General features: G+C 38.2%; 1 protein-coding gene across 2 annotated transcripts in view; it reads left to right on the top strand.

The window, feature by feature from the left end:
* The window catches only part of PCDH11X (protocadherin 11 X-linked), a 508,247-nt gene that overhangs the window by 349,897 nt on the left and 132,624 nt on the right, over window positions 1–25,726 (top strand). For both annotated transcript variants that reach the window (XM_037408486.1, XM_037408485.1), the window contains one exon: window positions 17,676–17,874. In XM_037408486.1, the coding sequence (XP_037264383.1) occupies window positions 17,676–17,874 (199 nt within the window). The remainder of the gene's footprint in view (window positions 1–17,675; window positions 17,875–25,726) is intronic.

Here is a 25,726-nt window from a genome sequence, read left to right as displayed (position 1 = left end):
TTGTTGGGTTTTTTTTAACTCATTGAAATGGAATGATATAAAGCCAAAGTAAAGTATGTTTTGAATTTCAGATTTTCAGAATTTTTCTGTTCCTGAGTTTTGCTTCAGTTTCATGCAGAAGTTCAGCGTTGTTGTTCAGTGGCTTCAGATCAGTTGTTTAGTATCTTCCTAGGGTTGGAAAAATGTATTTTGCCTGGATTTCCATTCTGGTGAACTTCAATTAAAAAACAGTCAAACCCATAAACAAAATAAAAAATCAACCACTCCCAAAATGCCAGTTGTGCAATGCTTGATTTTCATGGATGGAAAACGGCCATTAATAGTTTTACTCAAGTTCTAAGCTAGCTGCGATAACGCCAATCATTGCATTTAAAGTATATGTTGCAATAATTGAACCATCTGCCTTTGGTAGGGCTGCCTCAGTGGGAACCTTTGTCAGGTGTTAACGCACACTGAGGAGACATTGACTGTTTTAACTTTCCATTTCTGAAGTTAATTGTCTGGTCTTCTCTCACCTCTGTAAATTGATCAATTTTCAGCTTTTTCTGTGAACGTGCACACCTACAGCACCAGTGGAAGGTAAGGCAGCATGCTGTAGAGCCTGTGCTGGATTTCCTAGTTGCAAAACGTACTCACAGAGAGAAAATCTACCTTAAGTTTCTTGTCAAGCAACAATTATCCTAAGTATTTTAGTTGGAGTCCTCTAATTCAGTAACATCCCTTTGTTTGACGAAAGCCGAAGCAGGGAGGCAAACGCATGTTGTCACTCTCTCTGTGGTGTGGCATTCTGACCGTGGGAGAAGAACAGTCTGGAGGAAAAGATCAGATGTCATAACAGCAAAATTTGACCTTTTTATTTTTATTTTATTTTATTTTCAATAAACCAGGCATTTTGCAATTTAAAGCAAAATAACTCTGGCAAATGACCTTTCACCTGGTAAGAGATCCTTTCAAAAGAGAAAAAGAAAAATCTCCTTGCACATGTGCATTAAGGTATAAGATCTCTACCAAATGTGATTGAGAATGTTTCTAAAATCACTTTGGTTTTCAATATTTTTCAGTCATTGAAACTATCAGAAAACAAAATTAATTTGTTGTTCTCACAGGAGTTACCAAGAGTCTCCTCAAAATAGTTCAGAAGTCAAACAGTATACAATAGTGTAATTATTTTGGATCAACAAAACAATAAAAACCTGAAGTCATGATGTCTTCAGCTGTTTGAAAATTACCTGGATCCAGTCTGGTTCCTGCATTGAACTTAACCACAATATCATTAAATATTTCCATAAGTGACCCCAGAACAAGCAAACTGTAAACACATTAAAGAAGAGTCGTTTGGGGTTTTTTTGTTTGTTTGTTTTCAGTTTGGTCTCTTGGGGAGATTATTTTTGGGTTTTGAAACCTTTAAAATGGCTGAAGAACTGGTTAATCCATGTGCTGCTTGTGGCGAGATGAAAAAGAACACGGCAGAAATGAAAAAATGCTGGTGTGAGAGCTAATGCGGTTTCCAAGAGCCTATTGAGTAAATCATACCCAGCAGCGTGATTCCACAGCGGCTTCGTACATGCGCTGGGGGGTGAATTAGTTCTTCGCTGCCGTACTCTTATCCGGGAGGCAATAAGGACTCTTGGCTGACCTGTCGCTAATTGAAGATGAAATGCAAGGTTTTAGTAGAAGGTTTTACACAGGTTAGTGTTTAAAATGAAGCAGAATGTTTAGGTACCTATGCAGTAATTCAAGATAAACATACAGACTGTTAAGATAAATTTGCTCTTACCACTTTCAGTGTGTTGGTTTTTTTTTTAAATACTTCAGTTGCTTATTTGAGAGTATTTGTGGCTGGAGCTGTAGCAGTGTGCTTGTGAGAGATGCAAGCTTGGACAAAATCAAACCTTTACAGACAGATGTGTTAGTATGTGATTTAATGCCTTTTGGCTGGTTTTGATTTGCATCGATTTGCCTGTGTTTTTGTTTGATTACCTCTAGGCTGGTAATAGAAATGGGGGCCTTTCTGTTTCATCCCTCATTAGGCTTTTACCTAGATGTCCTATTGATATATGCCACTTGCTTCTCCTGCGGCCTGCTGCTGAAAACAGCTCCCTGCCTGCCTGGCTTTGGAACTGGAAAAATTGAATGAAAAAGAATTTGGAGTGGAGCTGGAGCTGGCCAGAACTCCGGTGTTCTGTTTGAGTTTCTAAAATGAGTAACATAAAACATTTCAGAATTCATTTAATATGATGAAGCTTCATGAAACTTCTGTGCTAGCATTCCTGAAGAAGCTCCCCAACAGCGCTTTATAGCAGGGCTCTGGTTAAAGAGTCCTCTGGAAAAATATTACGGTCATTTTCTGTAGAATGTAATTTCTTCTGATATTTTGATACAAGTTGTATCAATGTTGAATTGCAAGATTAATATAGGAAAATCACTGAATACAACTCTACTAATGTTTCCTTTGTGAAGGGAAGCATAATTTTAAATAGTGTCCATTTTTTCTCTGGAGATGTCTGGTTTTGCTGGTGACAGCTTATTGGCGCTCAAGATTTAGCACTGATTTGTGTGTCTTCAAACTGATCCCTGTTACCATGTCTTAGATGACGAGTCTAGATTTTACTGGGGCTTTTGTCATTGATTTCACCCAACAGTTATTTGGAGGGAGGTGGGGCTGGGGAAGAAGTACTTGAGATGCTTTTGGATCAAGTCTGTCGTATGTAGGTAATGCATCTGTCAGGGGGGCGATGCTACTACATTGAAACATTTTAAAAGGCTGAGCAAAACGTAAGATTGACGTAAATGCTAAAAGGGAACACCCATGCTTCTAATCTAAGTTCTGCATTGTATTGCAGAGCTGGTGAGTTGTCGGCTGTGACAGATTTCAGGCTCCGTGCTCAGAGCTTCTCCCAAAACTCAGACTATTCTCGTGGAACGGGTGGCAAACACTGTCAGGAGCACTGCTGTCAATGCAACTTCAGAACAAGAAAAAGACATGTTTAAAAGTGGTAGCAGACAATTGTAATGACTCAGTCTTAAGCCTCATGAACCTGTAGAGTTTTTAAGCAGGAACTTTGCTTGTCAAGGCAGTCCTTTCTTAGCCATGCGCTTCTCAGCTCTAATTTGAAGATTTCCATTAATGAACTTGTCTGTTACTCACAGATGGAATATGTGGCAGAATGCATCTTCTGCAGTCAACAGTTTTTCAGTCCTGTTAGAGCAGATAAGATCATTATTATATGTTCTTTCACTTGCTTGCAGAGGTTTAGTGTTAGATGATGTTGCTAATGGCATTTTTTAATCCATATGGCTCCATTGAAACAGACTGCATTAGCACTCACTTCAGTGAATACCCACTAGTATTGGCCAAACTAGTCAGAAAACAGTTTTTATTGAGTCACTTTCTTTTGGGTTTGTGGCGTATTGTCTGGCTTTGATATGGTTTTAAGTGATGCTGTGTGTGCTTGTATTTCTGTGCATTAGTCTTATAAAATGCACATACATAATTCCCTAGTTTGGCAGTCTGTGACAGTTTGGTGGAATGTAAATACCTTTTTTTGGTATATTTTGAGAGAGAAAAGCTTTTTCTCTGGGGAGGCATGCTAGATGGAGAACATGCAGTGTAATTACAACTTGCCTAACAGTGTCCTTTCTGTCCAGGACTCCTGATTTCATTTTTTGATTCTGCCATTGACTTAGTCTAGCCTTCAATCACAAGAATCAAGAGGGCATAACCAGTTGTGTTTTGGTTTGTTGATTTGTAAACTGTTTAATAACTGTCTTTTCTACTCTGTTTTTCTGAAGCGGAATTAATATTTCTAAAGCCCATTCGAGTAGAGAATGATATATATGCACAAAGTACTATTACACTATAGACTGTTTTTCAAATTCCTAACATCTATTGTCAGTCTGTGGCAGTTATTGTACATTTGTATTGCTGGGAGAAGGAGATTTACTGAAATGCAAAACCCATGGGATGCAAAAATGCTTAATGTCTACCTAGCAAGTGTAAGAGTACATCACTGATAAGGAACTTCACAGAGTTATGCCGATAGGGCAGTGTGCTTGTGGAGTGACAGGCAAATTATTGATTGGAGCTGGAGAGTCATCTTCTTGTAGTTGTTGTTTGTCTTTTCTTTCTTATGTGAGTCTCTGGGGAGTCAGCTGGGAATTAGACTGTAGTCTGTACCAAGAGTGGATTTATAGTCTTTAACAGTGTGTGGGGGAAATGGGGTATATCTTTTGAAGCAGGGATGTAAACAATTCCAAAAAGTGAATTTGTTGGCTGGGGTTACAGTGAGCCAGCACAAGGGCATGTAACACAAGAGGAAATTGTTTCCTCCCAACTAGGGAAATTACATCCACAACTGCTTGATCTCTTTCATCAGAGACTTTCGGCATTAGTCATTACTTCTGTTATGAAATAAATGAACATATCATGGTTCTGAGTCTCAAAGGCAATTCTAGAGATGTAGGTGAAAGGGACAAAGTGTTGCTCTGGATCTCTTTTGTTTCATTGCTCGTGATAGCATTTAGTATCTTGCCACCTTGCTACACAAGCATCGACTGAAATATGTGCTGATTTTGATTGTGTTCATTTGAGATGTGACAGTACATTTCTCTAGTAAATAAATCCCTGTCTCTGCTTCAGCTACAGAACTTGGGTAACACAGCCCAAGTCTTTAGAACTGCTGGGAAGAGTCAGCTGGTGTGCTTCAGGCTGCTGCTTCACTTCTGGTTTCTCAGTCTACTTCAAAACCAAAGCAATGCTGCCAGCCTTTTTTCAAAAAATGAGCCTGCTTCAACAGTTTAGCATTATCCCACTGAATCTCAGACAGGCATCGGGGTTCTTTTGTAGAGGGGTTGATAGTTTTTGTAAAATTTTTTTGTTGTTGTTTTTGACACACTAGAATGAAATCAAAGTCACTTTAGTTTGTGTCTGCGCAAAGGTCTGAATCCAGTGTTCTGGAAGTGAAACTTCATCTCTTTGTGGCTTTGATTTCCCCCTTGTAAATACCATGTTTATGTTTTCTTTGTTACGTATCTCAAAATGTTTGAATGTCTTATACATTTCAGTTAGTAATTCTACCGCAGAACACTACAACCAGTTCTGCAGCTATTCCTCCCATTTCCACCACCCCTCCTACATTCACCCAGCTTCTGCATAAAGGGATTTTTAAACAATTAGTTATAACAGTAGCTACAGATATTTTTGATTCCTCGATACCATAGAAAAATGCTAGATGACTGCAGAATTCACTGCATTAAAGGCGGTTGCTGAAGTTTGTGATGTGCCTTGCTCTCTGTCTGCTAATGAAAATACATTTCAAAGTCTGTTGAAATGGAAGCTGTTTAACAATAAACATTTACCTTCCTCTGATTCTTCACCAAGAACCAATACAATTTTAAATAAAGTAGGATTCTTTTAAAATTGATGATTAGTCCCTGGTATAAAGAAAGGTACTAAAAGTGTTTAATTAGGCATCAACAAAAAGCATGAAATGAGCAAAGCTGGTTCTGTAGATACCTGATGATCATACTGTGATATAATTGAAGTAGAGAAGCCTGTTGCTTCTAATAGTTTAAGTGCCTTGCACACCCACTGCATGCACTGAATACAATAAAGTGTTCTATCACACTTTCTCTTCATCATACCCAATATATGATCCATAGTTCTGCAATAATAGCAGGGATAATTAATTCTGGCTTAGAGTATTTAGAAAATTATTAAGTGCTGCAATTACAGGCTTTCCAAATGGCAGTATTTAATAGCAAGAAGCTATTCTCTACACTCCCCCCTCCCATATCTGAGTGCACTGAAAAAAAACTTCAATTCAGCAACATAAGGAAAAAGCCCCTGCAGGAGTGCATCTTAATGTAGTATTAATTGGGTAAAGGAAGAACATAGCTCGGGAACACAGAGGGTGCATTTGGAACAGGACAAATAATCTGAAATACAAGTTTGATGAATTCCCTTCATCTCTGTGCTGTGGTTGCTGCAGCACTTTTGTTTATATTGATCTGAACGGCATGGAAATTTTCTTTCATCTGTCATTTACATTCATTTTACCTCTTGCAATTGCTTCTGCCAGCTTACATGCTTCTTTTCTGGTGAATCCATTAATAAGATTTCCAGTACATCAAAAGAATTTCTTTTGTGCAAAGGTAGAATATAATACGCCTAAGGTGTAGGAGGGTTCCTAGCTTCAATTTTACCTACTAAAAGTTATTAATGAGTTCTGTGAAGTTAAAGAAAAAAAGGATAATACTAATTGCATGCTATAGATTTTGCTCCATTGCTTACTCATTTAGTTGGTGACTTGCAGAATAGAATATTTACACCGTAGCTTTCTTCTGATTGCAGTATGCCTTCTGAATTGACAAAAATAGGACCAAAGGTCAAATTAATTAAAAACAGTAGGAGAAAGAACATAATTAATGCTGCAAGTTTGTATTTACACATTTTGCCTGGAAAATGTGTGAAGAGCATTTTGTTTTGTGCAAAGCACAGATGCTGTATGCCAATGAAAATAAGAAAACACTAAGAAATATCTTAAAGAGTAGAATTAAATTGAATTCTTTAGTTGGGAAAATTTATGCATTACAACGATTTCAGGGTGAGCAACCAGGGCAGTTGCCATGGGTATTCAATAGTGTAATTCATACAGGAATGTGAGTCTGTGCGCGTGCACGTGTAGCTGTGTGTGGATGATAGCTGGGCCCATAGTGTATGCCTGTTGCCCACAAGATTTATGCCAGCTTTGCTGACATTAATGTTATTACCTTTCCACACACATTTTTCTTGCTGGTTTACTTCAGACGTCCTCCCTGGTTCTCAGGTACCTACAGCAATTTGCCTTCTCCCGAGTAAAGACTACAGTAAGAATACACTGTAGACCTGAAGCCTTGCATTTGTTTTTGCATGACTGCATGTTACAAGGGATTTCAGCACTCTCATGCTTTTCTGGATCAACTAGAGAAAGAAGTTGCCTTTCCTGATCTACTCCTTGGTGTCAGGGTTGTGAAAGTATTGCAGATTTATAGGTTGCAAGTTCAGTGTGGCTTGTGTGGAGAATAAGATTTACCTGTGATTTAACTGAGCTTTACATGAAATTTGTATAATCCTGAAGTAAAGGTGGTGGCAGTGTTAATCTTCTGCATGGCGGGTGAGGAACTAGCGGTGGGCACCGAAGGCAGCCAGGGAGCTGCATGTGCCTTTGGCCTTCCCTCTCAGCCCCTTGCATTTCTCAGCTCTTTGGGGCACTCATACTTGGGCATCTTTCCAGAGACACAGGGACTCAGACTCAGGCTTATGCTGTTTATGCATACGCAATAATGTTGTTTTGGGGTTTATACAGTAAGTGGCTGGGACTAAGCTGCTTGAGCAGAGCACGGGTACGCGCAGAGCTGCTGGCGGAGGCCTGGCAGGCGGTGTGGCCGGCAGCCCCATGAGGAGAGGCTGGCCTCTGTGGCTCCCTGCAGGTGCCCTGTCCTCACTTTTGCTGACTTCTCTCCCATTTTCCCTTGGTACTTTATGTACTTTTGCACTAATAGCTTTCTCTTGACTCCTTGAGTTACCAAGTAAGCAACTGCACTTGTTTCACCTTCTGCTTACAGAGGTGGCTTAGGCTGGCGTGCTTCCTCCCACGCCCCAGGAAAACAGCTCAAGGTCACGGGCCTGTGCTTTATGAAGCCGGGTTCTTCACCAGGCGCCTGGGCCTCACCAGGCTGGGCCTGGGCTTCCAGCCGTGCTGTGGTGGTGGTCTCGGAGCAGAGGTGACAGGGCCGTGGGCCGTGGGCCGGCCACCCACCCTGGGGGGCTCAGCGGTGCTGCGAGGGCTGCGGCTGGAGCCCCCCCCCCCATTCTCCTGCCCAGCACTGCGGTGTCCCTGTGTGCCGGCTGCTGTATGCCACGGTCCTTCGGCACTCAGTAGTGTATATTTTGCTCCGTGAAGAAAGATGAGTAAGTAATCTTAATAGTCCTAAAGGGTGGCCACAGTGAATATGAAAATAAGCTAGAAAGGTTTGAGCAACAAGGGAAAGCTAATGGCTTTATATTTTGCTTTACTGAAATTATACAAGTGGTGAATGCTGAAAGCCGGTTATATGTTCGGATTATCTGAAAGGACTTTTCCAGAGACATCTCTCTGTAGCAGCAAAGGATCAATGACACAATGCAGCATTGCAGTTTGTAGAATTTTTCCCATTTACAGACAGGTATTTCAGACATCCATTTAAGAATGTGTTAGTAGCGTGTAGCTCAACTCACTTTAGTAATTCTGAATATTTCATGTATTCTACTATAAATAACAGGTAAAAAATTATTCATTATCACTCTTCTAAGTTAAGCTTGAAAATAGTGATGCAGATGGGAGATATTTTGACTGTAATAAAATAAAACATAATGCTTTTTCTTAAAACAACTTGGAGAGAAAAGTGGATATTTCATATATGTGAAATAAAACCAAAGTATTGCAATCGTGTTCACAGTGGCATTTATCACATAGAATCCTTCTATTTTCAGTAACATAAGACTGAAAGAAAGCAAAGCGTCCTAGTCAAAAAATCCTTTATTTCAGTATATGGAATAATTTCTTATATTTAGAGTAAAACTTCATCTGACAATTGGAAAGGCAATTTAAGGGTACATGTTTTGGCCCTGGAAGCTTTCTTTGGTTCTTCTCAGTGGTACATTTTCTGGTGAAAATTTTCTTGATCCAGGGAAGGTTGTCCTGGACCACTGGCGTCCACTAAAGAGTATAATGCTGATAAAAGTCTGCATAGCGAAATGCTGGAATTTTGCTTTCTACAAAGCAAATGAAGCATAAACTGCATCACTTCTTGTAAATTTTGGCCTACAGCTTTATTTTACACAGTCCAGCAGGTTTCCTTGTATTCTCTTGCCTCTTCCTTAATCATTTCACCTACAGGTGGACTAATTATGGTTGCCATGAGAATGTACTTTAGATAGGTGACCTCAGATTGCAAACACACTGTACAATTAAAATTAAGAATGGGTAACCTGGGTGGTTAAAGGATATTTGCTAAAGGCCAAAAAGATAAATGTTGCAAGCAAATACTGATACAGAGAGCAGAAAAAAGAATTCTTTCACTGCATTGTAAGCAAGGCGAGTTTCATGAAAGCCCAGTTTGAGTAAAAGAGCAATCTTTTGTCTATTCTTTCTCTTCTTCAGAAAGAGCAAGATGCTTTTTTTGACAGCTGCATAAAATAGATTAGTTTCATCCTTCCATTTTTACTATCATCAGTTCTCATTCTAGGTAATAAAACATCTGATATCAAACGTCATAGATTTGCCACTGTAACAAAATAAATGCTGTTTTAACAAAGGTGTGCTGTCATAACAAGTGTAGTGAGATAGTGACATGCCAAAGAGCTGCTTTTCTACTCATTTAAAAGGTCCTTCACTTTAAATTATTTTTTTAATTTTTGTGTGGCATCCTTTTTGGGAGATATTGCAGAAAACCTGGTTCTTTATCAGGGCATAGTAAGGGCTGGCTTCTCGCTGGGGGCCCCGAGCAATGCGTAGTCGCCTTGACTTTGGAGGGCTGCTGTAAATGATGTAAAAATTGGTGGAAATGTAGTCTAGAAACCTTTGGATCAAAAAATATGTGGGTTATTTTTAGAAGTAGTTGAGAAGATCTGTCTGTCTGTCTTCCGTTCTCTCTATTCAAGAGGCATCTCAGCCTCTTCAGCTTCTAAGCTTACACTGCAACTTGCTCTTGGCAACATTTGACAACTACATATCTGAATATGAAACGTAAAGTTGTTCCATGTCTGTATTATACAGGACCTGCTTAATAATCATCCCTCTCAAATATCCTATCCACACCTGCAGGAAAAAGTTCTGTGAAGCCAAAATTTATTTTATAGCGTGAAATGCAACTAAAGTGATGCAGAACTATTTGTGTCTAACTATTTAAGAATACTTCTTGAACATGTCGTACTAAAAGTATGTGTTTCTGGTTTTCTCCTGAATTCAGTACGCTTTCAACCCACAGAACCAAATTAGATAAAAGTCCCTTTTTCTGGGAAACACTAATAAGAATAGCTTCATTTGTTAGTTAGAAATGATAGAGACACATTTTCAAGCCTCTTTGAGTGAACACTTGTGATGGCTTGTGAAGTTATACGCATGTGTATTGCTTCAGAAAGATCTGACCTTTAAATGAAAAACTGAATAGAAAAAAAATTGCAAATGGAAATTGAATAAGGTTCTTGAGATTTCTTCTAGGTCTCTGTAGCTCTAATAACCTCATCACACTTAAACTTAATGGCTTAGCCTTGACTGCTGTGATGCAAAAGTAGGGGGTGGAGGTCAGTAATTCACTGGAACAACATTTTTTATTCAATAAATCTATACTGTTATTCATGAACAAGGATGAAATCTGTTTATCTGAGCCACAACTGAAATGTATAAATTAACAGAATTAAGTTAGAGATAGAGTGCTATGTACAATTATGAAAGTATAAATTTACTCTGTTTCAGTATCAACACAGATAAAATACTAGGTAATTGTGTTACTTGAAAAAGAAATATTCACAACTGTAATAACACCTGCTTACCATTTCTGCTAATAAAGATCCATGTTGTTGGATCAGCGGTCAGAAGTGATGTAAATTACTACCAAAATGTTTCTGTATTATTGTTAATTATTAAGTTATTTTAACTAAAATGGCTTTGCCTATCAGAAATCAAGCATTCAAGATAATAATATCAAAGATGATAACCTGGAAAGTGAAGAATGTATTAAAAAAAACAATGAGAATTGAGGCTTTCCTATTTCTCAACCTTAGTAACAGCACAGCCATAGTGCAACTTTCATGTGTAATTTTTATTTAATCACATGTCAAATTGAAGACTTACAAGAATTAAACTTTAAAAAGCATGCTTTCAGCTTTCATTTTGACATCTAGTTAGCATACAATAACTGCCTTTCAAAAGCTAAATAAAATGTTTGACAAGCTTTAAATGTTATTTTCAGTTTTATTTGCTTTTTTATTTCAGTTCATTGTTGTTATCTCAAGAAGCTCAGAAAACACAATGTAATTGTTACATGTCACTGGGAAATGTCATGTGAGATATACTCTTTGGTACAATGAGGCTTAGAGTCTGAAAATAAATACCCATTGAGGTTGTTAATCAGAAATTTGTGAAGTTCCAGGTCTGTAATGCTTTTTGTTCAGCTATGATTTGCCTAATGAGTTTGTTCCATGACCTCTGTGCCGCAAAAGGAGGATGGGAGTATCGGCGTAACTTCTAGTTACTTGAGTGAGAAATGGCATCAGCGAAAATTTGCTTCTTAAAGTAGGTGGTTTTAAAAAAGATTTTGTTCCTTACCCACATGAAAAAGAGTTTCACAGAATTATTCATTTGCAATAGCCAATAGCTGCAATACATGACATTTTTGCTTATCAGTTAGGTGCAGTTTTACATGCCTGCAAGAAATGCCTGTAGGGGCATGTAAGTATAATTTTAAAAAGGCACCCTGAGTAAGTGAGTGTGGTAGAGTTACAAGATAGTCTTGCAAGATTATTTCTCATCACTCAAGCCAGCTCTTTGTGTGAGTGAATCCATCTACAAGATCTGACAATTTTAAGTAATTTGCATTTGAGCAGGTAAAGGGGCACCGTCTGCTCCGCTGTTTTGCTGTGGAGGCAGTAATTCTTTCACTGAAAAACAATCTGCCTAGGATAATTATCCATATTGAATTTGCATTTGTCTGTGCAATCAGCCGAGTTTTACTTGCCTCTTCGAAATTAATAGATAATGCTTCCTGCATCCAAATAAATTAGTAAAGTGGGAGGAGTTATTTAAATCAATAATAAGTGAAAGCCTAAAACTGTGTACCTATCTCACATACTACAATGGAACAGTTAGATTGTTAATCACGGTGAGGAAAACTCTGAAGTATTTATTAAAGCATTCTCTTCTTGAGAAGGAGGCCAGATGCTGTATTTTCCATTAATAATTAGTGAGGATGTAAGATACCAGTTCTTAATATTATATCAGGAGGACTAGAAACAAGGATGTGAAAAGGATGATACTACATTTCTGATTATTTAAATAGCTGAAAATGTAATGTTTTGTGAATATGTAAAAGGGTAAATATGGTAAACTTGGAAAAAAGTAGATATGTTTGACAATTGTATAGAAAATCAGCAGCTGAAAGGGATGTGATCAATAAAGATAGGACAGTAGCTGATACAGCTAAAATCATTCAATAAAAAGAAGGGCTTGTTCAAACAGCCTGAACTGTATGAGATGCAATTAAGACTAATAGTATTGGCAGTAGCTGAGGGCATTATTTTTTCATGTGAGATAGGGAAAACACTGATTTTAATGTCCACTAAGCTTGGACTTCTGTAATCATCTGGATATTGTCACTTTGATGCATGCTACCTCTCTCCCTTCTCTCAGAAGACAAGCCCTTCATTTTGCTCTTAAAAAAAAAAGCAACACACAAAAAAAAAAAACCAACCCAAAAACCAAAAAAACAAACACTCCTGTGCAGGATCACTGGATCACTGCAGGCCATATTGAAGAAATTATACAAAAGCAACTCCTAAATCAGAAAAAGTGACTATAGTAGTGATTCTAGTTGTGTGCAATATTGGTGACCAAGAGTTTTCAGCATAGATGCTCCTAGAGAAATACAGATCACTATTGGTAAATTTAATGCTGTAGGCTGCAGTATGTCTGTGAAATACAGACTTATAAAAAAATTGATACAAACTGTTTGGGCCACAATAGCTATGCTGTACACTACTAAGTATAGGGAAAGGAAAGAAAAAAAAAACAAAAACAAAACCAAAAAACCACAAGCTTGTCTTTCATGAGTTTCAACACAAAAACATGTTTCCCGTTGGGTTTGTAGTTGGATCCTTTCAAACTGTTGGTTTGTTGTGGGTTTTGTTGTTTGTTTGGGGTTTTTTTATGTTATTCTGAGAATTTTACATTGATAATAGCTGTGTCTCAATCAAAGCATATGGAACAAAAGGTAGTCAGTCTGGAACAGAAGGTGGTAGTTCAGTATAAAAGATTTTACCTGGAACTTATAGTTTGGTTAGGGATTTTCTTTAACAAATGAGAAGTACTGGTCCTAACTGAAGGTACTCATCATCTGGTTAAGGCATGCATTTCATACCTTCCTAGCATTTGAGAGACATAAGCAACTGAGAAAATGAATGTTAGTAGCAAATCTAGATCTTAAAGTTAAACAATATTTTCTACTAATTCTTTATTCACTGGCTGTTAGTAGTGGAGAGAAATACTGAAGCAGTCCTATTCTTTTACATCTATGCTATCTCACAGCATCTCAAAAATAAGGTCTGTTTTAAGTCAGAAGTATCATCTAAATAATATAATTAATTCAATATAATTTAAACAGTATTATTTTTTTTTTATGATCTCCTTTTAAAAGGATATTAATTTGCTTAATTGAATGAAGATAATAAGGTTAATAGTTTAATGTTCCTCAGTTGATATCTGCTGCTTTTTCTATTACCCTTTTTTTTTCAGTTTTTGATTATAAATTGGCTAACCCCTGGTGTATAATTCCAGAAATCATCCCTTCAGTGTATCCAAAGCTATTTACTTAGACTCATCTTTTATTATTCCCACTGCCACAGTCTAATTATTGTAGTGAAAGATTGAACACAGAATAGTTTGGGGCTTTGATCAGTCTTCATATAAATTTCAATAATGAGGGTAAAAGGTTTGCAGTTTTCTGAGATAATTTGATCCCTCCAGACACACAGTGCTTTTACAAAATGCAGTGGATGCTATGTGAGACCTTTGACAGAATTTGTGTCTGGGTTCATGACATCTCTGGAAGCAAAATTCTTTTTTCATACCAATAAAGAGTAATTTAATATTGTTAAATATGTCTGAGAAACTATATGCTACTGTACTTTTTTCCTAAATTTTTCACTTCATTTTCCCCTATCAGTCTAATTGTCTATATTACAAGTTCCTACATCATTTTTTTCAAAATCCACTAAGAATATATAATGGGTTTGCTTGCATTTCTCTCTTTTTTAAAAAATATCCTAACTGTCAGTCAAATAAATAAAACAAACCATAATCCTTGTTATTCTATTACTGTCGGTGCTAACTCCCTTTGGTGATAAATAGAAAAGCAGCTGGAGTCTGAGGATATTTTGTAATCTTATAAATTGAAATTTAAATGCCTCAAGGAGGAAATTTCCAAAATAATTGTGACAGAAGATAAGTCCCAGCTTTTGGCAAAATTTTATTAGAATTACTTGTTCCAGATCATTGTCTGATGCCTGCCTGAATTAAGAAAATGGCAGCACTGCCACATAGAGAAATAACTGGGGTTTTTTTCATCTTGATAAATTCTTCCAAAAGTGATCTGTCATCAGCGTTATCAGGTGTGACATACAGGGACACTATCAAATTAAAAATCATGAGCCTTTAGCTGATACCAGTTTATTTTAAATTGTATGGGTTTTATCTTTCCTACTAATAACACCTCAGTGTATGTAACTAAGTATTTACAGGTTTTCACTGAATATGAGGGTTAGTTAGTGAGATTTTTAACTTTTTTGGGGTATGGTTTTTGTTTTTGCTTACTGGCGTAGCTTAAAAGAATGACTTGGTGACTTTCTGGTCTCCTTTGCTGTGATCTGCTTAAGAACTTTTGTGGTATTTTGACAACAAACCACGAAAAGAAATACTCATTTGTTTAAAGTTAGTGAATCCTAGTTGCACATAATAGAAACTATTGTATTCCCAACCATTTGCAAGAGCTAGTACTGGTATCTAATGCTAAAACATGGGCTAATAACATTTTAAGAATACTTCATTCTTAAGATTCACTGGTAGCTTGGAGATGAGAAGATACAACCTAGTACGAGTACCAAACAGCATGTGGGCATCACAAGACAGCACAAAGGCAATGTAAACCTCACAAAATATGTGATTTCTACAAGACAGTTCATGCAATGAATGTTGATTTTCATAGACACTGTGAATAGCAGGCTCATTTGAACCAAAGAAATAGTATATTCCATTTCTACATGCTGTAGGTATACCTCTGGGCAATCTTGGTGCAGTTTTGTATGTGGGGGGAGTACATCAGAAACGCTGCAGGAATATTTTCACTGGATCAACTCCACAAAACTTCAGTTATTCAGACTTTCAGATAAGAGTTGACTGAGACTTCTGGCATGAGTAGGTCTATGAGAAGCAATTGATAGTTAAGAAATAGAATAAGATAAGGCATATCAGTAATTTCTGTGGATCCATCTGTTTTTTGAACGTTCCATGTTCCATGTATCTCTACTGCCTGTGGTGGGAAAAAAGATCAGAGAGGTGGTGGAGGAGCAGGACCACTGTCCCAGCCAGCATTACAGAGAGCCCTGGGAGCAGCTGCAGACAGCTTGCTCTTCAGCTAAATAATAAGATTCTTGTGGTGACACAAAAAAAAAAACACAACTGGGGGTGAGGGGGGGAGGGGATGGACTGTGGGGCTGTGCAGTGTTAGCTGTGAACCTTTCACTATCTGAATTTTTTTCCAGTGGGCTGTAAAGCTTCTCCTGCAGTCACAGGAGAGGTGTCTTCTCTTTCTATCCCGTGTGATGGGAAGTCATTCTGTGTTCAGATTTTCAGAGCTCAACTGATGTCTTGGCTTGATCTGTTCAAATTTCTCTCAAAGATCTGCCAAATGAGGGAGAGTCTAAAATCTGCAAATTTGGTAAACAGGAAAGCAGGACTGGAAGGCAAAGTGTACTTGATGATAAACACATGAAATCATCTGGAAAAACAGAATGGCAGGAAGAATGAATGCAAAGTGCCGCACGTAGGCTCCAGCAAGTGCCGCACGTAGGCTCCAGCAACCAATGGCAATAACCAGAAAGGGGACAACTAGCAAAAGACCATTAGAAAAGGAGCTGGGCATTATGGTGGCTGGCAAGGAAAACGTGTTATGCTGCCATGAAAAAGGCAAAGCAGTAGTGGAGCCTGCAGGAGATGTGAAATGAACCTTCTGCTCTACTCCACACTTTAAAGATATCAGCTCTGAAGCTCTGTAACGAGTTTTGAGCGGTGCACAGAGAAGCATGTGTGAGCATGTGTGCAGGGCGGAGTAGTAAGAGATATCAGAAGGCACACGACAGATTGAAATAATAAGGTCTGTTTATTTTGAAGTAGACTAAAGTGCCAAATGCCTGAAAGATGAGTGGGAATAACCAGACCATGATGGATGGGACTGAAGAAGTGATTTATTTTGTAACAAGAAAGAAGCGGGTTAGACATTAGAAGAAAACCTCTCTGTTAGCAATGGTGAAGCACGAGAACAGATTTTTCTGGGAAAGACATGAATTTCTTACTGGTAGCTTTTGAGAAGAGTTTTCACTCACATCTGTCAGGTATTACATAGGTAAAGTTGATCTTGCCATTTTCTTGGCTGTACCATACTGCACAGCAGCTGTCTGTGGGCATATGTAATAATACACAGTAATACACAGAGATCTTGAAAAATGGAGGAACTTAACTTTTTAGTGAAAAATTAATATAACTGATGGTTGTCAACACCATCACCTAAAGGAAACAAATATCTAGGGACCTCTGATAACATCTGCTGCATTATAAACATAGTATATACTTTTTTGCATAATTGCATTTAAAATATTATCTCCAGCTTTACTAATCCCAGCAGTTCTGGAACTGGAAAGTTTTGCATTGCCTTTCAAATGGGATTTTGAGTAACATCAAGCTAAGAATATTTTAAATTGTTATTTTGGGGTTTTTTTTGAATCTTCATGTTTCATGTTTCTGAAATGCATGGAAATAAGACACGTGGAAATAAGCAGAGAGCTACTTATTTCTTTGTTCATATTTTCTTTTAATACTGGGAATGATTTGCATTTCAGTTATTCAGCTCCTAAATCATGTAGAGTCACTTAGGTAATGAAAATCCTGTCCTATGCCTGATGCATCAGGTACTTCACTTCACCTGGCTTTTCCTTCAACAGCTGTGCTGTGATGTTTTCCTTCTTCAGCTCTCTTGTTTCCCAGCTTCCAGCCTTTTACAATTAAGATACAGGTCTGTGGTATAATACTAATCAAAGGAGTCATGAGAAAATACCTGAAGGAGAGTAGTGGCCTCTACTTTTAATTCATTAGTTTAATGCATATGCGAAATCTATTAAAATTGTTCTACATACATAAGGCTTGTTATTGTTTCTTCTTTCTCTGCCTTAGAAGAATCAAACAACATTAGAAGTGTGTCACATTTTTAGGCCCAAAAGTGTGGAACAGCTTTTAATGGGAAAGAAAATGTTTTTTGAAAACTAGAAAACTGAGTAGTGAAATAAATTGAGCCTCAAAAAGTGATTGAAATCTCCAATTCAATATACAAAAGGCATCCAAAGACTTGTGAAGTCTGACAGAATCTCTTTAGTTTGAGGTGTCTTTCATTTTGCATCAGGGCTTACATTTTTAAAAAATAGAAGAAAGCAGTGCTGTCAGGTGAAGCGGGTTTGAAAGCACGCTGCCTGTTCATGAAAGCCTGAAATTGTGCACAGCTCTAGATAATGCGTCTTCCGCAGATAACTGAAATAATACATTTCCTAAATTGGTTGCATTAAGCAATTACTGATACTGTAGTGGAAACCATATAATTTTCTTCCTTCCTTGTAGCCTCAGCGCCGTGTCACGTTTCACCTACCAGATGGCTCCCAGGAAAGCTGCAGTGACAGTGGGCTCGGAGACCACGAACCCACGAGCGGTGCTAGCACATCGCACCCTCTGCCCCTTGGCTTCCCCCAGGAGGAGTACTATGAGCAAGCTTCACCCAACAGCCGGACAGAAGGAGACGGCAACTCAGACCCGGAGTCCAGTAAGTGATGAACTCTGGCCATCTCAGTTGTTAAATCATTTCAGTATCAAACATGGGCTTCTTTTTCAGGCAATTATTAAAACAAAACGTTGATTCTAACATGGCCAAAGAAGCCCTATATTTCTAAAAATGTGAAGTCTGACCATTAGAAATAAAAAGAGGTTTGGATGACCTGTTTTTTTATAGATCTGCTGTGCTGTATGCAGAGGATCTTTCTGATGAGGTTGACACTTGCCCTTACGGTCATAAATACCATGCTGAGGGAGTTTACGCTTGTTAGTGTGTTTCCCTGTGCAATGCTACCGCACGTTGTAGTTTGTGTTAACGGGAAGAACTGGGTGACGAGTGGGTCTGTGAGGAGTCTGCAGTCTCCAGAAATACGGGTTTCTTGATTTGTCTTTTGAGAGCAGCTGTGGTATGTGGTAATAATCTCAAAAGGGTTTGTCATCTTACTTGTACTGTTATCACGGGCTTCTTAAGATACTGACAACAGTTAGGCAAAATCAATATCTGAGGACCACACTAGAGCTATGGATAATGGTATTGCTTTCTCTGCTGTGATGTGATAGCCAGTTGGAGACTCCACTGTACTTTAGTCAACTGTTAATTGTCCAGGGGCTCTTTATCTGGATTAAATTGAACTGTGCCATTGATAAAGAGACACCTGAATGTGTGTGAGCCTCTAAGGCCTTGTTAGCGGCCTAATAAGTGATTTGAAAATACATCTGTTCTGGGCAAAACTTGGCCCGAAAGGTGTATTTCAGCTGCCTTAGTGTAACATGAAGAATGAATTAGTAAGTACTATGCAGTTGAAATAGCTCTGTGAGAAGGTAGTTACATCTCTGCACCGGTAAATACAGAATCCAGCAGAGAGCTTTGCCTTCGACTCAAAGCTGGCTCTGACAAATGCAGCCGGCTCTGCAAATCACACTGCTGCCTCCGCCTGCTGCTGCCCGAGGTGGGGGGCTGGGGGGCTGGTCTGCACATATGAGGTCCAATCTCTCCTTTTCTTTTAGTTCATAAACTATTAACTGGGTATCCTCCGTTTCAGACTTCTTAAAAATTTGTAAAGTTCTATGGTTCCTGAAATCATGACAGAATATTGTGTTTTCTGAGCTGACAAGAACCATCAGAGGTTTTGGGTGTTGTGCTGAAAACATTATTCGTTGTTTGCTTTTGTTTGTGTTTATGTATTTGAGACTGCGTTATACCCTTAAGAATATTCTAGGCAAACTAAATTCTTCAGAGAATGAGGCTCTAAAGGGCTACAAATATACTCAAAAGAAAGGAAATACCAAGTTATATGTTGTGTTTGCTCCTTTTGCTGTGCATGCTCATGATCTGAACGTGCTTTCCAGTTCTGTTTTGTTGTTTGTAACTCTGAGGTTTATGCTTTACTGAAGTGAGCATGATGTGCATGAAATCAGTGTTTGGGTCCTTTCACGTAGAGAGTGTGGGACAGGACCTGACAGATGTGGAGCTGTTTGAACAGCCATGTGAGTCTTGTCTTGCTGTTCAAAAAGAGGCTCAGGTTTTGGATTTACCAGTGCTTCTTGAGCCCAGTTTTTGCCATTTCAGAAGAAATATGTGTCGTTACTCTTCTAGAACGTTGCCCTAAAAGTAACAGAGCTTTGACATCTGAATATCATTGACACATATCACTGTGTGGAGACTAAGCAGGCATCTGATGTCTTTTCAAGTGTGAAGTTGAAGAAAGTTTAATCACCTGTCTAATTACCTGACAGTTCAGTTTTAAACTTGAAATCACAGCTTAATTAGCATTTATGCTATTTGAAGATTTTTTTCCCTTTCTAACCTGTATCTTACTGAGGCATTTAATTGACACAATATAGTGTGATGTTTAGAGTGCAGAAAAAGTAGTTTGTGGCCCTTTTTAGTGTTTTATGCTTATATTAATGGCAGCACCTAGTGGCAGAAAAAAAGCTTATATAAATAGATGTCTGTTGTGTGTCTCTCATAAAACCAAGTAAAAAAGAAGGGGAAGACCCACAGCATATGTTTTATTAAGTATACTGCTGTGAAGTGACCTAATGTAGGTAAGAGCAACCAAAATATCTTGTGTGCTGATCTATGAGTGTTCAGCCTGAAGTTTATTTCGCTCACTTGTGCATGTGTGACACAAATAGTCAATAGTGGAATAGTGAAAGCCATTCTGAATTGATAGTTTCCTCTACAAACATGCTGCTAGATTTTTGACTGCTGTTTTGTACATCTAATTTGGAGTGGCATGATATATTCAAAGTATTTCTGTTCTCGCTTCATGGACCAAAATGTTGTCAATGTGAAGGGAGAAAGGAACGTATGGTCAGATAATCTGAGTTCAATTCATACAACAGAATAAGCATGGCCTTCATTCTCTCTCAAGATCTTTAATATCTGACCTGTCTTAATCTGAAACATTGTCTAAAACATTAAGCCTGATTAATCATCTGATGGTGATTTAGTGCAACTGCCTACCAAGGAGACATAAGAGTTGGGATGAAACAACTTCAATAGCATCTAGAGCCTACTGAGACATTAGGTGGCTTATGAAAGCTGATGACAGATTCCACATCACACAGGGATATATTCAAAAGTGTTTTCTCCCTCTTGTTTTTCCTGAATACAGTTCTTAGGTTTTATTTGTTTCTCTAATATTGGAAAGTACTGTGTTTGGGAAACTTTCAATTTATTAGCAGTAGCAGAGCATTTGTTACAAAACACTGAAAGATGAGCATAACTTAGAATAACGAAAGCTGAGAAATATTGCTGAGAGGAATCCTTACAAATTCACATCCGATATAGGATTGAAGCAAGGGGGGTGGAATAACTGTAAGAATATAATGGTTAGAGACCTGTGGGCAATTTATATGCACACCTTAAAAATTAGTTGACTTTACTAATTAAAATTAGAGATAGGCTATTTAAAATGATTTGTGTTCTCTTCAGTTGCCTCGTCAAAAAACGTAATTTTCAGCTTGGTAGGTGCATCATAAGGAAAAGATGCCAATAAACTGTCACACTAAGTAAATAGTAATATAAAAATCCATGTAGGTTTGTACAGAACATTATCCTTAAGTAACAGCACTAATGTACATGGTATTCATATATTTTCTGCTCATAAATTGCTCAGATGCTCCAATAACTCCTAGTGATAAGGATTTTAACCATAGCAACTTTCCCCTTGCCCCTTCCGCCCCCCCCCCATCTGCCACCCCATCTTATGTTTAAATATAAAACATACTACAAACATAGAGAGTAATAAATTCTCTTTGGTAACCTTCCATAGCAAACTGCCTCCCACTGGTGCCCACCCAGTGGCTGTAAGCAGAGAAGTTGACCAAAGGGGTTGAAAGGTACATGTTAACCCCAGTTACTCTTGGTTATTTAATTCATGTATAATAACATATTCATGACAAAGTTCAGTTTCACCTGTTTTTGTAGCCTTAGTAAAACAATCTGCCTTTTTTTTTTCCCTTTTGAGGATAATTTTTTTTCTTGCTTTTATATGGAGAAGGTAGATTATGCCCAGTTCAGCTAAGAACTTGGGACTTTGCGGAAATTGGAAATTTACAGAAACTTGCGGAAATTGCAGGGGGGGGTGGTGGGGGGGTGGGGTGGGGGGGACAGGGGACAGAAAAACTGAATGTAACTTGCAATTAAATAATGAGGAAAATCACACTGAATTTTCAGGGTTTCAAATAGGGGGGAAATGGTGTTTTAAGGAGAGGGCAACTCCGTAAGGATATTTAACATGAATGAGTGACTATTAAGCCAAGAAAATTGTCTTTAAAATGGGAAGGTGTAAAGCTAAGGAAAGGATGGTCAAAAGGCGAGCTGATAGATGTAAATTCGTGGTCAGTTTGAGCTGGTGTTACCAGAGTGTCTGTGGCTGCTTGTTTGTATCTCTCAACTGCACCATCTGCTGTGGCACTACTAGCAATTGTAGAGCTGCTTGGGTGAACTGGATAAAAGAATTCATCTGGGTTCAACCTGATACAGCAGGGGGAACTTATTTTCAAAGAGATCAATTCCCCAATTCCATTTCTTACATGAGGCACTACTTGTGGACAGCAAACGAGTGAATAAGTAGCAGGGACGAGGCTTGTGCTGGCTTTAAGTGATCATCAGACTTCAAGAGAATTAGTCTTAAGAGGAATTAATACTGTAATCTATGGTATTTAGCCACATAAGAAGGAGGTTTGGAGCAGGGATGACATCTGTTCATGATTAAAGATAGCATATATTTCTTCCCCAAAACTAAAAGAACACTTTCACCTTGCCTTAATTTTTGATAAGGATGATGTTGATGAGAGCAAAGACAAGCTGATGAAGAACGATGATAAAGAACTAAAAGTCAGAGCAGGTTCAGTGCATTCATGTGGAGGAACAAAAATAATCACTACTGGAAAACATTTACAAGAAAGAAACTAAGATATATGTAAACATAAATTAAATGGTATCGTGGCTTTCCCAAGAATACTGCTAGATTAGGTCTGTTATTTCACTTCAATTACATGTATTTTTAGTATTGGGGAATACACGTATAGTTAGTCTATATGGATTTAAGAGCTAATAACTATTATTATGACATTAAGGTGGAGCATTAGTAGTTAAGAAAGAAAATACACAGATTAATACAAGAATGGAAAAATCTCCATCATTATCTTCATTAATGAGTTTGGCATTAAAAAGCAGGAATGTGTCAATAAAATATTCTGGTGTCTCAAAGCCAAGCAACACTGAAAATAGAGGAGGAGGTGTGTTTGACACAAGAATTGGATTTTGCCAAGGATTTGGAGTAGTAGCAGTGGGATGAAATCTAATAGTTGAGAGTCTTTCTCATAGGAACGGGTATATGTAACTAGTACATAAATCACCAGCTGAAGATGACATAAAGAAAAAAAAAAACAACTGGGTATTACAAAGATAAACTATAAATCACCAGTACCTAATGTGATTGTGAAAAAATCCTGGATTACTCCTAGTATGGGGGGAAAAAAGGAAAGAAAAAACCCCCCAAAACCAAGGCAATGATGATACCACAGCTGGCCGTTATGAATAGTGTTGGCTTCCCACATTAATGAAAGGTGAACTCGTGAGAAATGAGTGTAAAAAATATTATTAATAACAAGGGAACGGAAGGCCTGTATACAGAAAAAGGAATTAATATTGGCTTGTTTAAATTGCAAAATAAATGTTTTCTGGGGATTAGGGCTGCTCTCAAGTAATAACAGAGAACGAGGGCCAAAACAAAGAGTTGGACTGCTTCACCAGCAAATGAAGAGTTGCTGGCTGTAAACCAGCCAAGGACCGAAATCTGGGAAGCTCAAACAAGATCCATGAGGAGGTACAGAAGCAAGGAATAAGAAGGCCGACTGGTTTCAAAGAGAAGCTTCATAAAATTTATGAAGGCAATTGTCACCCTCTGTAATAGCAGGAAATCTAGTCTGTAATCCAAGAGGTCCCTTTTCTATGTCGGTACTAGAAAAGCTGTCACCGAGCGTGTTTGCTGAGTCTCAGTCCTGTGTTAGCCCTTGGCTTCCAGCTGCAGCCCCGGGCTGGATGCTGGGCTAACGCCTGTGCTGCATCGCCTGCCAAACGCCCGCACAGAGTCCTGTAAATCTCATTGCTGCCGTAGTGAAGAAGCAATGGGCAGTGCTGCGTGCCGATGGCAGACAGCTGAAGGCGGGGAGCTCACTCTCCCTGGGGAAAACGGCTGTGTTGTTTGCCATGCTGACTTGTCTGATAATCAGAAACTCTGCAGTTGCTGAAATACTCTTTAAACATCATCAATAAGACTGCGCTGGCAGCTGGGCTTCAGACCTCATGCTGGGGCACAAGAGAAGATAAAAGTACAAAGTTTTAAGTATCTTGTTCCTTGTCCAAAAACTAGGGCTAGGAGTGCTTGCCAGCAGGTATGATTATTATTTTTTAATGGTGTTTTCATTTTTTTGTCATTTTCTTGTCTGCTTTTAATTCCACAGTAAATTGTGATGTAACTAATATTTTAATCCAGTTGGTGCTTAGTTATAAACACACTATAGCACTTAGGTCTAATATGAGTAAAAAAGGAAGACACTGTCATTAGTTAAAGATAATAAATCTTGGGCTAAAATACCTCCCAGTCTACCACATCTGCCCATTGGGTCCTTTTACTTCTACTGTATTGGGTTTTTCTATCCCCATGGCTGAACACTAATAATTAATTCAGAAAGTGCTGAGGTAATTAATCTTTCTGAAGCAATAGAGTTTGATTGATCTTCTACCTTTAATCAAATTAGCTTGCACGTAGGTGGAAGAATGTAATGGCTGACTACGGTACTGTACCACTTTGTGAAATGCCAACCTTTCCGATGACCTCCTGAGACCGTGCCCATGAATCACGTACATATAAACCACCACAGCAATCATTAAGTGGCTGTTTGATTTAAAAGATGGGGAACTGGAAGAGATCAAAATCAGGATGTGCTCAACATTCACATTTTAAAGTATTTCTCCTTTAGACGTCCAGCTTTATATCTGCATGGAATGTGTTTGAGGGCATTGAATGTCACGGGGCTGACAGTTGTGTGGATTTTCCAGAAGCTTCAGCTGTCTCTAAAATAAAATTACTTTCTAGTCCTGAACGCATGCAGTGAAATAAGCCAACAGAAACTCCTATAAAACAAAACATTATAATATTCTTGATTTGTTAATGACTGGAGACTGGAGAGGGGGGAAGAGGTCAGACTGGACAAGTGAACTGGCAGTGATACAGGTGAGTGTCTTTTGCAAGTGGATTTTTGGTTGTACCTGCGAGGGTACAGACTGCATATTCAGAAGTAATTCCATTAATTGGTAATTTGATCCCAGAGTGCCTGACTTGAGTTATTAAGGCAGCTGGCACAAAGGGGAAAAATGGGCAAAGCAAATTAGGTGAAAAAATGCAAAACCAAAAAGATTGTACTGCTCAGACCCCATCGGTCAAACACAGCACTACAGACAGCCACTGGTTTTGAAAACCTTACGCTTCTTGGGAAGAAGTAGCACTCTCTATAAATTGTTCTAGAAGTAAATTTTAGATGTTTGTTTGATTGTTGATATTGGAGTATAATGCCTTGATGTGCATTTTCTACTGTTCAAAGAAAAGTAAGATAAAAGCAGGTTTTCCAAGATGTGCCATATTCTTTCATGCAAAATCAGTGGGGATCGATGAGGTGAATCACTGGGGAAAATCTGTTGTGTTTTCTAGACCACATACCGGGATGAAGTAATTCAGGCAATAAGAACAGGTTTGTGGATACTGTCTAATGTTACTCTTGACTGAGGTTGATAATAGAAGTTACTCTGTATAAAAAGATTAGAAAGAATAGCTCCGCCTTGCAGTTTAGAAATCAGTCATTTCTTGTGAAATAATAAGGAAGGCTTTAAAGTGTTTTGTTTTGTGGGGGGTTTGGGGTTGTTTTTTAATAATAAATGAGATCTGACATCTATAAACAGTGATTTACCGGCAGATGTTCTGTGATACATATTTATGTTATCACTTAAGCTGACATGGTAATGGATAATCCTATTTTTTTCTGTTTGAGGGTTATGAAAGTTTTAAAATATATTGTTATAGCAAGCAGCCTGGTGGGGCAGAGGTGGATAGAGAACAAATTTCTTCCCTCTACTTTTTCAAACTCATTTTAGATCTGACTAGCTGTCATATTTGCAGTAAATAGAAGCCCTGAAGTTTGGCTGGGTAAATGGAATCTAATTTGGAGCACCCTGTATCCAGGAGTGTATTAGGGCTTTGATGGTTATGATAGCTTGAAAAGTCACAAAGGGCACAGATTAAAACGGAAAGTTTATCTGGAGCATATGAAAG

Source organism: Falco rusticolus, chromosome 14, assembly GCF_015220075.1.
Source record: "Falco rusticolus isolate bFalRus1 chromosome 14, bFalRus1.pri, whole genome shotgun sequence".
Classification (NCBI taxonomy): domain Eukaryota; kingdom Metazoa; phylum Chordata; class Aves; order Falconiformes; family Falconidae; genus Falco; species Falco rusticolus.
Note: the sequence above shows the minus strand (reverse complement) of the source record. Positions and strands in the feature narration are given on the sequence as shown.